Source organism: Nyctereutes procyonoides, unplaced genomic scaffold (assembly GCF_905146905.1).
Source record: "Nyctereutes procyonoides isolate TBG_1078 unplaced genomic scaffold, NYPRO_anot_genome, whole genome shotgun sequence".
Taxonomy (NCBI): Eukaryota; Metazoa; Chordata; class Mammalia; order Carnivora; family Canidae; genus Nyctereutes; species Nyctereutes procyonoides.
The window spans coordinates 51,528,629-51,543,647 of NW_026575146.1; the positions used below are offsets into that span (position 1 = coordinate 51,528,629).

Genomic DNA, 15,019 nt, shown 5'->3' on the forward strand with positions numbered 1-15,019 from the left:
TTGAGTGTATAGTTGTGGGGGCCCAGGATGGGGAGATAGATAAAAAAGAAGGAAAACAAGATGTTAGTTTCAAACTGTGAGTTAATGAATAATTACAATTAAATACTTTATAAAGATATTTCCGAACTCTACAGGAAAAAAAGGGGTGAAATATCTGTTACCAGGCACAGAAAACTAAGGCAGAAGGAACATATAAAACCAAAGTCCACATGAGCAAACTACTTTTAATTAACCCAAAAGGTAAACCAGTAACCTGTATTGCTGAATCACATCCACCCTTAAACTCTATTGTTAGAAGAAATGCCAAGGAAATGAGTCAGGCAAGAAAGTGGCAGTGGGGACAAATCTCTTAATTTTGAACAAGGTGGAGATCTTCCTTGCTGGACTAGGACTGATGATGCCTTGATTGACCAGCATGCCCTTCTCCATCTATGAGGGTTAGAGCAGGAGAACAGCAACTTCACAATGCTTGTGTTCTTGCCTTTACACGAATCAGTGCTTTTAAGCAGCAAGGTGAGGAGTACTTCTGAGCCCCAGCATTGTCTGTAGTTACTGGCCACCAGCAGCTGCAGCTGTATGAGAGAGAGAAACAGAAAGAGAGAGAGAGAAATGAGGAAGTAAAGTGACATTTTAGTTTTCGTTATGCTTAACATTCTGAAAGAGGTGATTTGAAATCTGTATCTTCCAAATGTGCCCCATGTTGCCATATACTTAGCATTTTTATAGTCAAAATATTTCTATATTTCTTTTTTTCCAGGAGAGTGAAAGTGAAAGTTCTGATCTTTTTATAATGTTTATTCAATACTGTTAACATTATTATTTTTTTTGTTATTTTTTTGTTAACATAATTAATATAAGAATTTATCCTTGGGATCCCTGGGTGGCGCAGCGGTTTGGCGCCTGCCTTTGGCCCAGGGCGCGATTCTGGAGACCCCGGATCGAATCCCACATCGGGCTCCCGGTGCATGGAGCCTGCTTCTCCCTCTGCCTGTGTCTCTGCCTCTTTCTCTCTCTCTGTGTGACTATCATAAAATAAATAAAAATTAAAAAAAAAAAAAAAAGAATTTATCCTTTTGGGATCCCTGGGTGGCGCAGCAGTTTGGCGCCTGCCTTTGGCCCAGGGCGAGATCCTGGAGACCCGGGATCGAATCCCACGTCGGGCTCCCGGTGCATGGAGCCTGCTTCTCCCTCTGCCTATGTCTCTGCCTCTCTCTCTCACTGTGTGCCTATCATAAATAAAAAAAAAATAAAAATTAAAAAAAAAATGTATCCTTTTAAAAATTTTCCAATGAAAGAACTCCTTATTGACCAGTAGAAATTCAGGAGGTATTCCTGAATGACTGTTATATATAAAGTTCTGTAGTAACTTCTGTGGAAGCAACTATGAATAAGATAGTTTCTGCCTTCACAAAACTTGTATATGTTTTTAAGTACAAATTACAGGAAAACATCAAATAAATAGCATGCTGTAAGATTATATCATCATTTAAAACAATAAAGGTAATAATGAGCTTTAACTAGAATTCAGATCATCTTAAAAGTCAAAACTTTTTGCTCGCCATGCTAAACACTAACTTGATAATGTTAAGTTATAGTCACAATCTAGAGCAAATTTAAGAGCAGTGCAGATATCTGTGACATACATGCTTCCAACTATAAGATGCCCACAAGGGCTCATGTCAGCTTTAAGGACACACACAAACAAGAGTGAAGAGATGGAAAGAGATATTCCATGCAAATGGAAGCCAGAATCAGGTGGAGCTCTACTAATTTCAGATAAAGTTCATTTTAAGACAAAAACAGTAACAAGAGACAAAGAAGGTCATTATGTAATGATTAAAGAAGACACAAATAAATTCGAGAGATAGTTCACATTAGTGGATTAGAAGAATTAATATTGTGAAAATGTCCATACCACCCAAAGCAATCTACAGATACAATGTAATCCTTATCAAAATTCCAATGGCATTTTCAAAGAAATAGAGAAAACAATCCTTATATTCGATGGAACCACAAAAAGTTCCCAAATAGCCAAAGCAATCTTGAAAAAGAACAAAGCTAGAGACACCATACTTCCTGATTTCTAACTATACTACAAAGCTATAGTAATTAAACTGTATGGTGCTGGGATCAAAAACAGAGAGTAAGATCAATGGAACAGAATAGAGAAACAAGAAATAAACACCAACATGTATGGCCCATTAGATTTGACAAGGTACTGAGGATATACAATGAAAAACAGATATTCTCTTCAATAAATAGTGGTAGAAAAGCTGGATATCCACATGCAAAAGAATGAAACTTAACCTTCATCTTGCAACATACACAAAAGTCAACACAAAATGATTTAAGACTTGAATGTTAAGACCTTACATCATAAAAATCCTAGAAGAAAACCTAGGGAAAAATCTTCTTGCCCTTGTTCTTGACAACAATTTTTGTTGTCAAAGGCAGCAAAAGCAAAAATAAACATTAAACAAAAAGCTTATGCACAGCAAAGGAAATCATCAATAAAACAAAAAGACAACCTATGGAATGGGAGACAATATCTGCAAACCACATGTTTGATAAGGGGTTAATATCCAAAATAGACAAGAAAATCATACTCAGCAACATAACAACGAAATAACCTGATTTAAAATGGGCAAAGTTCTTGAACAGACATTTATTCAAGGACATTCATATGGCCAATATTTGTACATGAAAAGGTACTCGACATCACTATCTAGAAAATGCAAATCAAACCACAATGATATAACACCTCACACTGTTAGGATGTCTATTATCAAAAAAGCAAGAGACAACGTATGCTGGCAAGAATGGAGAAAAGGGAACCATTGGTGGGAATGTAAACTGATATAGCCAGTATGGAAAGCAGTATGAAAATTCCTCAAGAAATTAAAAGTAGAACTATCATATGATCCAGCAATCCCACTTCTGGGTATATGTCCAAAGGAAATGAAATCATTAATTTGTATTCCCGTATTCATTGTAGCATGAGAGAATGAAAACAACTTAAGAGTCCATCTATAGAGAAATGGATAAATAAAATGTGATATATAATATAATATACTAGTATTCATAATATAAAGATATTATTCGGTCTTTATAAAAGAAAGAAATCCTGCCATTACAACAATGTGGATAAACCTGGAAGGCATTAGGATAAGTGCAATAAGCTACACAGAGGAAAATAAACATTGCATGGTATCGCTTATATGTGGTATCTGATGAAAAAGAAAAAAAAAAGTCAAACTCATGAAAATAAAGAGTAGAAAGCTGGTTACCAGGAGTTTGGGGTTGGGGGAAATAAGTAGAGGTTGATGAAAAGGTACCAATTTTCAGTCATAAGATGAATAAGATCTGAGGCTGTGATGTATAACACCGTGAACTATGGTTGATATATTATGGAATTGAAATTTGCTAAGAGAGTAGAACTTGAGTATTTTCACCAAAAAGAAAAAGGTAAATATGTGAGGTGATGGATGTGTTAATGAACACAGTGGTGGGAGTTCTTTTACAATGTATAGGCAGATCAAAATGTACATCGTATACTTAAAATGTATCACAATTTTATTTGTCAAAGCTGAAAAATTTAAGTGCAATTAAAGAAACAACTAGTTTAGTGATGGAAAAAAAGATCTAAGACAAATGTAATACGAAGACATAGCACTGGAAATTGCTGCATCCATTCCTGTTGCCATAAAGGTCAGCCAACATGGAAGAAGTAGCATTGAAAGAACCACAGAGAAATGGGGCTCAGCCCTGCTACTTCTAAACTTAAGATAAAATGTGGCCTTTAGCCATACGTACAACTAACCTATTCATCTGTGTGGGTTAATGAATTTATTTATTTTTTTCTATTTAAACCAATTTGGGTTGAGTTTTATTACTTATACATGGGGAAAGCCCTAGTTATATTAAGAGTTTTAAAGTTAAGAATGAGGGAAAAGTTTAAAAAAATTTTTTCCCTAAACTTCTTAGACATCATTTTTCCATGTGGAATGCAGAGCATATCAGGGATTTGGGCAAATAGGGGTGTGCCTTATTGTAATATTTTTAAAATTAAGAAGGTTACAAAAAAAGAGAGTTTAATGAATTAGAAAAGACTCCAGGAAATCAACAGTGGTGAGTGCAGAAGAGCCTAATGATATCTTCCCAATGTGTCTGTTTATGTATAACATCGAGCAGGAGAGATTGTGTCTTTGTGTCTGTTATTTAATTTTTTAGAAAAGACTTTATTTATTTGAGAGAGAGAAAGAGAGTACTTGAGGAGGTATGAGTTGGGGGGGCAGAGGGAGAAACAGACTTCCCATGAACAGGGAGTCTGATGTGGGCTCGATCCCAGGACCTGAGATTATGACCTGAGCCAAAGACAGATGCCTAACTGACTGAGCCACCAAGGTGCCCCTTGTGTCTGTTATTTGTATGTGACTATTTGGATGTCATCTTCATCTTCTGTCAATTTGCAAAGATACCTTTCCTCTACTACTGCTGAGTTTACATTTCTAAATTTTTCTTTCTTGTACCTTTCCCCCACTGAAAAAAAAAAAAAAAAAACAAGCCCCAGGATTTGATGCCTGAGAGGGTCTCAAAAGTGAACAGTAAAATTGTGGAATGACTCACTCAGGGCAATAATGCCACCCTGCATCAAATCAAATGCCCCATTTGGAGAGAAAAAAGAGGAAAAAAGGAAGAGTATTTTATTTGTAGGGGAAAAAAACAGCAATAGTAAACATTTCTCCGACCTGCTCGGGCAGCTGCCATTTTCTTGTTGCGCATCTTGTTCTCCAAAGCTTGCTACACAATACAAAAAGGAGAGAAGAACATGATATTTCTTGGTATTTCCTACTACTTGACATTAATAAAGATAACATATTAATGAAATAAATTATATCCTACCTGTTTCATCTTCTTTTTTAGATCCAAATTTGCTGCCTTCTGACCCTTTGCAGTAGCATTGAGATAATAGATGGTCAAGCTACATTTTAAAAAAACAATAAGATTTATGGTATTTTTCAGTTCAGGGATTCTTCTTAAATTTACATTTACTAAATCACAGAATGTTGGCACTGCAGTGGACTTTAAGATATTTTCTACTCTAAGTCTTTTATTGTATAGATAAATGATAGAAGTACACAGAGGTAAAGAAGTATATTTGGGACATGGGTGGACCTGGGAAGATGGGACCGAAAGGTCCTCTTCCACTGCCCAGCATTCTGCCTACCATACCTCACTGCCTTACTGTAGCTTCTTCTTGGAAATGTATGAACATCAGTTTAAATTATAATTAGAAGTAACATTTCAAGTTGACATGAATAGCATCCAAGAGAATGGAAAGGCTACTGAAGCTTAGGGAATGTATAGAATAAAAAATTGACCTTCTGCTTTAAATTCCCTCCTTTGGCTTTTACAACAAAGACTCTAATCCCCATAGTCATAGTTCATTAACATGGATTTTTTTCCCATAGAATGTATTGTTTGCATTTTTCCCCTTCTTCAAAAACAAAATGTTTTATAAAGGAATATTCTTGGCTTTTAGTTGACATTTACATTTCTAGAAAGAGCAAATTCCAGCCAAACGTTTGTGTAAAAATAAATATGTTCATCTTCACTTAAAGCAAAACAAACAAACAAAATGCAGTAAAAAAGGTAACTGGCATTGCTCTTTGTTGCAAATAACTGGATACTAAACACATTTCCTCTACTCCCCAACTATGCCAGATTATATCCTTTATGAGCCATCTGGTGCTAGCAACACAATTATTGATATGGTTTAGCCGGATTTGTTTATCTCTTAACCGAGTGATGGGAGTTTGAGTGAAATTACATACATGAAAGCATTTGGAATACTATTTGGCATGAAGTAAGTGCTCAATAAATGTGTGTGTGTGTGTGTGTGTGTGTGTGTGTGTGTGTGTGTATTATAAGGGTGTTCTTAGAAATGTGCCTGAATTTGGAGGATTTGAATGAACTCAAAGACCTCACAAGTCACTTGCATTTCTGGAATTCTCAGGTCTCCAAAGGAATGAACCTGGCTAGAGATAACTAACCCGAATTCTACTCAGTTACCCAAAAAACATCCAAGCTGATTTAGTATTATCCATTGGGGAAATTCAAAATGCTTATAACATGTAACATTCTCTAATTAAAGGTAATAAAGAGCCAAGCCAATTGCATGAGCCTCATAAACTAGAAGATGAGATCTCAGGATTTGAAAAATCAAATCAGCAATAAACTGAAATTGGGTTTTAAATCAGAACCTCAGAACTATACTCAGTCTTGCAGGACATCTATTTGACCTCAGGTCCTGCCAGTTTTTCTCTACACAGTCTGTACCAAGGGTTGGCAAACCATAGTTTCCAGGGTAGAACTGACTCCCAGCCTGTTTTGCATGGCCCATGAACTAAGAATGGTTTTAACATTTTTAAATGGTTATGTAAGTACTTACATAATGTCCTCAGTTTTGCCTTTTGACTCATACAACCTAATATGTCTATGATTTGGCCCTTTAAGAAAAAAAAATGTGCCGAAGCTGGGTGTAAACCATTCCTGACAAGTGGCTTCTATATTCCCACTCACCCCAAACTCAGTGTTTGGTGCTTCAAATGATTAGAAGGAATAGGAGATGGGGGAAAAGACCTGGGTTTGAATTTACTTATGAACCACTTGATTTGGGGCAGATCTTCCATGCAATATCAATAATGTGATTAATGAAGCCAACCTTTTGTGGAAATTAAGTGATTAATATATGGGTAGTGCCTGGAACACAGGCAATGTTAGTTCTTCTTCCATACTCTCAAGGCAGCTTATTAAATCTTTAATTGGTGGCTCCTTTGCTTAAAAATAAAACTGTCTTTCGCTAAGTTAAGACCATAGTCATAAAATTTGACATTAAGCTTTGTTGGTTTTTATATTTTTAATATAAGATCTCATTTATATCAGTAAATGGCCTTGACTTTTAAAAACCATATAATACCTAACATGGTCCCAAGAAGCCAGTGTATCATGAAAACTTGGAAAAGAAAAATCACTTCAAGGGCCATCTGGTGAAACAGGCTGCATCCAGCAGGTCATTTTCTCACATATGTGAGCCAGAGATCCACTATCAGATTCTGAATGCCACCCCAGGATCAAGGTTCTCTAATATTTAAAATAATCTGCTTTACTGTTTAATTATCCCTGTAGGCTATTAGCTCGCCCTCAAAGAAGGTGTCACATGTAAAGAGGCTGGATTTATTGTCAAAGTCCTACTACTACTCTTTTGCTATGCTATACTCTTTCTTATCTAGGGAAAATCACTTTGTCCCTCTAAGCCAGTATCTTAAGAAAACTGAACATGATACCATCCTCTCTGATGTGGCACATGACCATGATCATCACAAAGATGATGGTAACACCCTGGCCCAGATGCCAGTTCAGTTACTTCACATCACTGGGATTTCTTTCCAGAATATTTCTTAGTTTTACCTTTTTAAAAACAAATCTAACCCTTTATATCAGCTTTGTTTCTAATGCATTTGTGAGGGTAGTTTTATATTTGCCCTCTTTGACTGAGAGAGAACAGTGGCCATTCCAGACTTTATATTTAGGAGGGCCTCAGGGGTTGAAAGGGCAGGCTAGCTCCCCCCCCCCCTTTTTTTGGCTCTTCCATAGCACACATATATTTTTTCTCAGAATGTAATTTTATCTCTGTGGTGGTCAAGAGTCAGAAGCCAATGAAAATTTCATAGGAACAAAAGCCCCTTCCCAAGTTCCCCTTTGTATATCACCTCTGACTTTTGAAGGGATAGACAAAGTGACCTTTCCAAGATCCTTCTGGTCCTCTGATGCTATTATCATGAACACACACTTATTGATGGCCTTTCGGAACAGGGACATGGTAATTTTTAAGAGCCCCTTAAACCCTTAGGCCCAAAATATAGCCAATAAGGCCCCCAGAGAGAATATTAACTTAGAGGCTCATCATTTCTGTGTGTTCACAGCCATCTGCTTTATGGAACAAGGTGGGGGCCAGGAGATGGGGGGAAGCTCAATGCGCTAATTAGATTTAGCATTTAGCATTTATGTTTCCCTTGCTTGAGCTGTTTACTGATAATTATTTTGGTTACTTGGGAACAAATCTTATAATCCTAGGCAGGCAAAGACAGATGCAGATGGCTATGAATTACATCCAATAGGATCAGAATATGGCTCATGAATTTCAGCCTCTCACCACCATGTAATCAGCCCTGAATTTGGTGAGGTTACAGCACAACCCTTAGAGAGCGTGAGAAAGCCAAAAAAGCTAAACTTAAAAGGAGCCAGGCTTTCCTTATTACAAAAGCCCTTTCTATGAGGCTGGAAGCACATACGCCATAACCAAAACAACAGCGATGACCAGTCCAGGATTAGAAAGCTGTCTCAAGATCTTGGCCATCCAGCTTGGGAAATCATGTTCCAGTGTTTCTCCAATGACTTCGAACATCCTATTTTTGCCACTGGAAAAAAAAGGGGGGGGCAGCAGGGAAGAGAAGTTTATTTACAACATCTGTAAAAACCATGGTTACAGCAAGAAAACTAGAAATCTTTCTCTAACACCACCTAAGTACTTTTTCAGGTTGGGAACTGAATGTTTAAGCTATAACTTCTGGCACTTTGACCTCTTTCTGTCAACATGTTAAAATATGAGAAATGATATCTGAACATAAACACACAGTTGAGCAGTTAGGAAATTAACCACAGCATTAGGAGAAGATTTTTTTAAAGCTGTATTTCTAAGATTTTGATTGAAATATATTTTATGAAAAGTCTATAAATCTGCCCTCGGCCAGCTGTCCATGTTGGAGAATACTCCCTTGGGGCTGAATAAATAGTGTACTCAATCGTTTAATTAGCCTTGGAAATGAGCATAAGGAATAGCTTAACGTAATAAAGTCCACACATAATCCAATAGCTCCCCCCCATGCAATAGCTGCTATCTCATTTTCCACAGACTTCTTTCATCGGAGTTATTAATAGGTAACCACACTAAATGATGAGTCCTTTCTCCCTTTGCATTTCTTTCTTGTGGACAGGCTCTAATGACTGCCAGCTCAGTCCTGCTGCTAAGAACAGAAAATGCAAAAAGAAGGAAAATAAGTCTAAAAAGCAAAAATCCTTAATAGGTTAGTGCTCAACCCATTAAGGTAAGAATCAGCCTTTATAAACCAGAAAAAAAGAGAGCAGGAAGTCTGTCTTATCTTAGTACCTAATAGTCAGAATTATAAAGTCATGCGCATCATGTCAAGCCATTTTTTTCACCATATGCATATTGATTCTACTATGAAAAGCTGTAATTCTCAGAAAAGAGATTAGGTTATTTATCACCAAGTTGTAGGTATTATCAGAATAAAGGGTGTTATAACACTTAACATAATATTCTGGTTTCACTTTTGTTTTTTGATGTATACATTCTCACCTAACCAAATAAACATAATCCACATGGGAATTTTTTTTTCTCCTGATCTAACCTATAATATCTTTCAAAAGACTGAGTAACTCCAAGTATCTGGTCAAGAGTTGCTGGGCTACCAAGGTGCAAGTTTTGCTTCACAAATTACAAATCTTTGGGGTGCCTGGATGGCTGAGTTGGTTAAGCATCTGCCTTCGGGCTCAGGTCATGATCTCAGGGTCCTGGGATCGAGCACCACATTGGGCTTATGTTCCGCGGGGATTCTATTCTCTCTCTCTCTCTCTCTACTGGCAACCCCCCTGCTTGTGCTCTCTCTCTCTCTCTCTCTCAAATAAATAAAATCTTTAAAAAATTACAAATCTGCACTCATGCAGCAAGACCTGTGAATATATTAAGGAGAAGGTAGCTTGCAGGCCATTCAAGATCATATCAATTTATTCCACTAAGATTTCTTTGTCCTCATCCATTCTGACTGGCCATGTTTTCCTTCTAGACATAGGGGATAGAGTTAGAGTAAGAAGGTAGGCAAAGACAAGAGAAGGTAAGACAACCCACTCTCCCTTCCCCAGCTTCTCGGGCCAAAGCTAATGAATGTGGTTAGAATGGGGGGAATAGAATTTTACAAAATGCTCCCTACCCACAACCATCTTCTCTGCATTCAGTCTGTCCCAAATTCAAAGTCATTAGCATCTCTGGGGATTGTCCCCTTTCCAGGTCTGGTGTCTTACTGGGAGTCCAGGTCTCTTACTTCAATACAAACTAAAGAAGCATCTACTGATCCCTAGAAATCCTTTTTTTTCTGATAGTTTAGTCAATACGCCCAAAAGTCCTTTCCAGTATGCTGTGACTAAATAGTCAAATGAAATGATACTGCACTTAAGCTCCCGTGGGCAGAGCTCCATCAACCCTAGATTATGAGTAGATCTGTCTTGCCAGTGGACCAAGAGCTTCACAGGACCAGAATCAGTGTCCAGTTTGCTCCTATAGCTCCTCTAATTCTTATTGCATAAGCAGTCATTATTCATTCATTACTTCAAATTACTGCCCAACACTCTACTGTGTTTAGACTTACAGCAATGAAAATATTCTATCCTCAATCTCTAGAGGCCAGCTACAGTATTTAAAAAAAAAATAAACATAGAAAGTGTAATAGCAAAAAAATAATATAATAGCAGCGTCACAAGATAAAATAAATATAAGTATGAAAGTGTCATGATATAATACAAATATGCACTTAATTTATGATCTCGATTATTTTAAAATGCGGCATAAAAAGAAAACCAGAATACAAAATGCCGAAATCTTGAGAGGTATTATTTCAGATTTCTGGAGTTATGAGTAGTGTTTTTTTTTTAAAGATTTTATTTATTTATTCATGAGAGACACAGAGAGAGAGTCAGAGAACATAGGCAAAGGGAGAAGCAGGCTGCTTGAGGGGAGCCCAATGTGGGACTCGATACTAGGACCCTGGGATCATGCCGTGAGCCAAAGGCAGACGCTCAACTGTTGAGCCACCCAGGCATCTCAAATAGTGTTTATTTTCCTGTAGCAACGTTTCCACAATTTCCAAGGTTTCTAGGATAAACTACATAATGCCTTTGCAATAAGATGAAAATACATAAAAATATAATTCCCATGATGCAAACCAGGAGAGTACGAGAGAATCTAGAGAATTATAAATTGTTTGGAATTATTAGTGAGGGGTTGAGGGAGAAACATGGTGTCAGCAAATGTGGTGGAGCAATTAGAAGAATTTTCTTCATCTGGACACCAAATAAGTAGTTTTCAAATTGTTGAACTGTTTAAGGTAAATCCACTTAATAGCCTATTGAATAATTTTCTGGAAAATTCACCCTTCCTAGCCAGGTCTTATGAACCAGAACGAGCTAGATATGTCATCAGATTGCTTTACAGAGTAGATCTTCTAAGGTATAGTAGCCACCTTACCTGAAAACATCACCGGTACCTGGGAGTGATTAGCCATCACTGTGCCCCTGTGGGGGTGTGGCCATCCATTAACCTACCTCAACTGCATGTTTGCTGCCCACCCAGGTACCATGTAGGGTCAGACTAGGCAGACTGAGCAAATGACCCCAAACTCATGCCAAGCCATGAGGCTCCTATTAATACATGCATTCTAACCTCATTCCTAGTCCAGAGCAACCCTTTCAAACTTTTAAGTCCAAACAAATAAATGAAGCATACATTCTTTTGCTCCCAAATGAGGAAAATGACAGGAGAAATAGACTATTTAAATAAGAGAGAGGAATCTTTTCCTGACATGCTACTGAAAATACGTAAATTTTCTTGATTAATGCAAAATAGTGATATATATGCAGAAATTTTGCCTAAGTTTGCCAATTAGGACACTCTTGGTCAAAATCAGGTACGATACCTTAGATACAGACTAATTTTTTTTCATTAAATTCATAGTAACTGTATGTGATACAAAGAGAGGCAGAAGAGTTAGAAAGCTAAAATTGTGTGGTTGTGGTACATGTCTAGCTCAATTATATTTTTCATAGGAATGCACCTATCCAGCTCCACGTGGACATTATGGGGTTTCCTTTCCTTTGATACATTTTTCTGAGAAGTATCGACTTCCAATTGGAAAGTTAAAAGCACATCTAAAACTCAACTTGGATATTCAGTAGTGTGAGTAATTTGCAATCAACTAAAGTCTTTGAATGGCTTATCTGGTAAACCTCGTACCCTGAGAGTCATTAGAGATTTATTAAGACCAAGCTCTCCTTCACGGCTGCAATTTCATATTTTGTCTCCAGATGTCACTGTCTGCATTATTTATTTCAGCCCACGGTGGTGGGGGTGTTCCGCAGGGATCAGGATTTGTCAACATCAGCTTCCTGAGTATGACAAACTCTCATAGTTTTTGCCCTATCGCTGGCTTAACGTTTTCTTTCCTTTTTTTTCCTCCCATAAAGCAGACTATTTTTAGAGTGAAAGTGCCTCTTAAGTCTGTGGGCAGTGAAACTTTTGACTTTAATTTCATAACTTGGGCCTGACGGCATGACGAGGAAATTGCATGTAGCCATTATTGGCTCATGCTTGCTATTCACGTGGCTTTTTATGTTCACATTTCTTTTGTTGGAAAGGAGAAATAATTCAAATGCATGCTGACCAGTGACTTGATAGGCAGAGATTCTGGGGTGGGGATGGGGCTGGGGTGACTTATGGTAGATTCATTTATTTTATTTTTTTTTTAAGAGAAAGAGAGAATATTAAGCAAGCTCCACACCCAGCATGGAATCCAATGCAGGACTCGATCTCACAACCCCAAGATCATGACCTGAGCCAAAATCAACAGTCAGATGTTTAACCAACTGAGTCAGCCAGGTGCACATGGTAGATTCATTTCTAAGGCCCTATTTAGGGAATGAAATATCAATTCCCCAGATCCTGAGGATTTTGTTTTCTTGCTAAGTGTCACAGCTGGAACTTGGTCATAGAGACCTGGAGAGAAGTACATTTCAGCTTAGATCAGAGAGACTTCCTGGCTCTTTATTACTGATGTGAGTGATTTGTCCTTGTTATTTGGGAGAATGTCCATGATGAATAGCATCTTCAATTGTTTTACTAGTAAGTAGTATTGTGGATTCTAAATTGTGTGGCTCACTTGATATTCATAATTATCTAATAATGACCACATTTCCTAGGTAGTGGAATAATCTTTTAGTTGATTAATTATTTTCTCCTTGGCATGACATAGCAATATCTTCTGATTTTTTAATGTGTTGGTTAGCATCAGGAAAACTTTCACATCTCCTCATAGCATAATCAAACCTTGCTCTTTGCTACTCACTTATGACTCAAATTTATTGTCCATATTCTACCCAGGTAGAGCCTGGGTGCACTCAAATCATTTTTGATTCCTTTTATGATTCCCAAATAAGAAAATTGATGGAACTTGCCTAAGATTCTCCATATTACCTAATGAGCCTGCATGCCCAAAGAATCAGTATCTACAGACCAAAATGCCACTGTTTGGGGGAGGGAGGCAAGGCTCATGGGAGCGACCATTCCTGTCTCCATGCCTGGAAGAAAACCACCCAGATGGAATTTCAAAAGCAAGAACCTGAAGGGGCCACAGTCAAAAGATGGTGGGAGGGATACAATCATGTACAGGACCGGCATGGTGGACAAGAAGAGGATGAGCAGTAGCATGCCCAGGTAGAAATTATTTGATCTGGAAGCTTTGAAGACACGGGCCTCAGGAACATTGCAACACATCACGGCCCAGCACTGGAAGTACATGGATGTGTGGAGTCGAAGGATATTGATGCCCGGGAGGCTGGGGGCGAAGAAGGAGCCCATCCTAGAAAGAAAAACATGGCTCTGCTCAATTCGAGTCTTCTCTTCATAACAAAGTTACACTGTACCTGTTTATTTTATACCATGTTTATTTGCTAAAGGCAGAAAACGTAGTGCCACTTTCAACACACAAACCTTTTGATAAATAAACTTAGCTGGTCAATTTCCATCTTCTATGCCCATTTTACTGTCTCCCCCACTATCCAGGAATTGCTATGTGATTCTTTCATAGTTATTATGCTGCTCACTAACTGTATCTGCTCTCATTAATAAACTTAAACACCAGAGAAAACAGTGTATCACATGTATTTACTTCTCTCTTCCTTCTACTTCTCAGATAAACTGGATTTCCCTTAATACTCAAATCACTGATTAATAAACCTAAAAATTTAACTTCTTTTTACTAAAGGCTTCTTGGGACATCTGGGTGGCTCAGCGATTGAGTGTCTGCCTTTGGATCAGGGCGTGATCCTGGAATCCCTGGATCAAGTCCCACATGAGGCTCCCTGCATGGAGCTTGCTTCTCCCTCTGCCTATGTCTCTGCCTCTCTCTCTCTGTTTCTCATGAATAAGTAAATAAAGACTTTTTAAAATTTTTTAAAAATAGTAATAAGAACCTCTTAAAACCACCCATTCTACTCAAATACACTGCACAATCTGGATTAATTACTTTTCTCATTGGCTAATTAATTTTTGCTTAATGGAAGAGAAAAAATTAAAATAAGCTTATCTTTTTTCTGATGCTATTCTTTATTAGCTATGTAGCTAGGATGGTGTTTTAGAGCTGATGTACTTAGGCCTGATAATAGACAGTGTTTTGTTAACAATCCATAGGACACTTTATGTGTTTGAGATGAAAATTCAACACACTCATTTAATTTAACCTAATCTGTTTACTTTCTTACTTCAGCTTGTCCTGGAAATCCACTGCTTTGTACATCTGATTTTTAAAAGCTATTTTTAAGTGCCACTTTTAAACAGGAAGCACTTAGGTAAGATCGCTTTTACTTGATAGCTTAGTTGGTTATTTCAACAAAATAAATTTCAATTTTCTTTGATGAGAAAATCCATTAGTATCATAAAACCATATTAATAGCAATATGTTTGTCCAAAAACAAAAAGAGGATACATGTGCATTTATTTTAGAAGTATAAGCAGAATCTTATCTTTTAAACTGTCCCAGCTATAATAAAGCTCTCAGCACTTCTAGTTAGGGTGAGCATTTTATATTTCCTGGATATGTAGAATAGCTGCTCT

The 15,019-nt window shown here is 37.4% G+C and overlaps 1 protein-coding gene across 1 annotated transcript in view; it reads right to left on the reverse strand.

Annotated features, from left to right (window-relative positions):
- Nucleotides 1–513: 513 nt before the first annotated feature.
- The window catches only part of TMC1 (transmembrane channel like 1), a 117,454-nt gene continuing 102,948 nt past the window's right edge, over nucleotides 514–15,019 (reverse strand). Inside the window, exons 16-20 of the mRNA XM_055310166.1 lie at nucleotides 13,527–13,766; nucleotides 8,355–8,480; nucleotides 4,903–4,981; nucleotides 4,749–4,800; nucleotides 514–572 (exon numbers count right to left, since the gene is read on the reverse strand). Coding sequence (XP_055166141.1) covers nucleotides 550–572; nucleotides 4,749–4,800; nucleotides 4,903–4,981; nucleotides 8,355–8,480; nucleotides 13,527–13,766 — 520 coding nt within the window. The 3' untranslated portion in view covers nucleotides 514–549. The remainder of the gene's footprint in view (nucleotides 573–4,748; nucleotides 4,801–4,902; nucleotides 4,982–8,354; nucleotides 8,481–13,526; nucleotides 13,767–15,019) is intronic.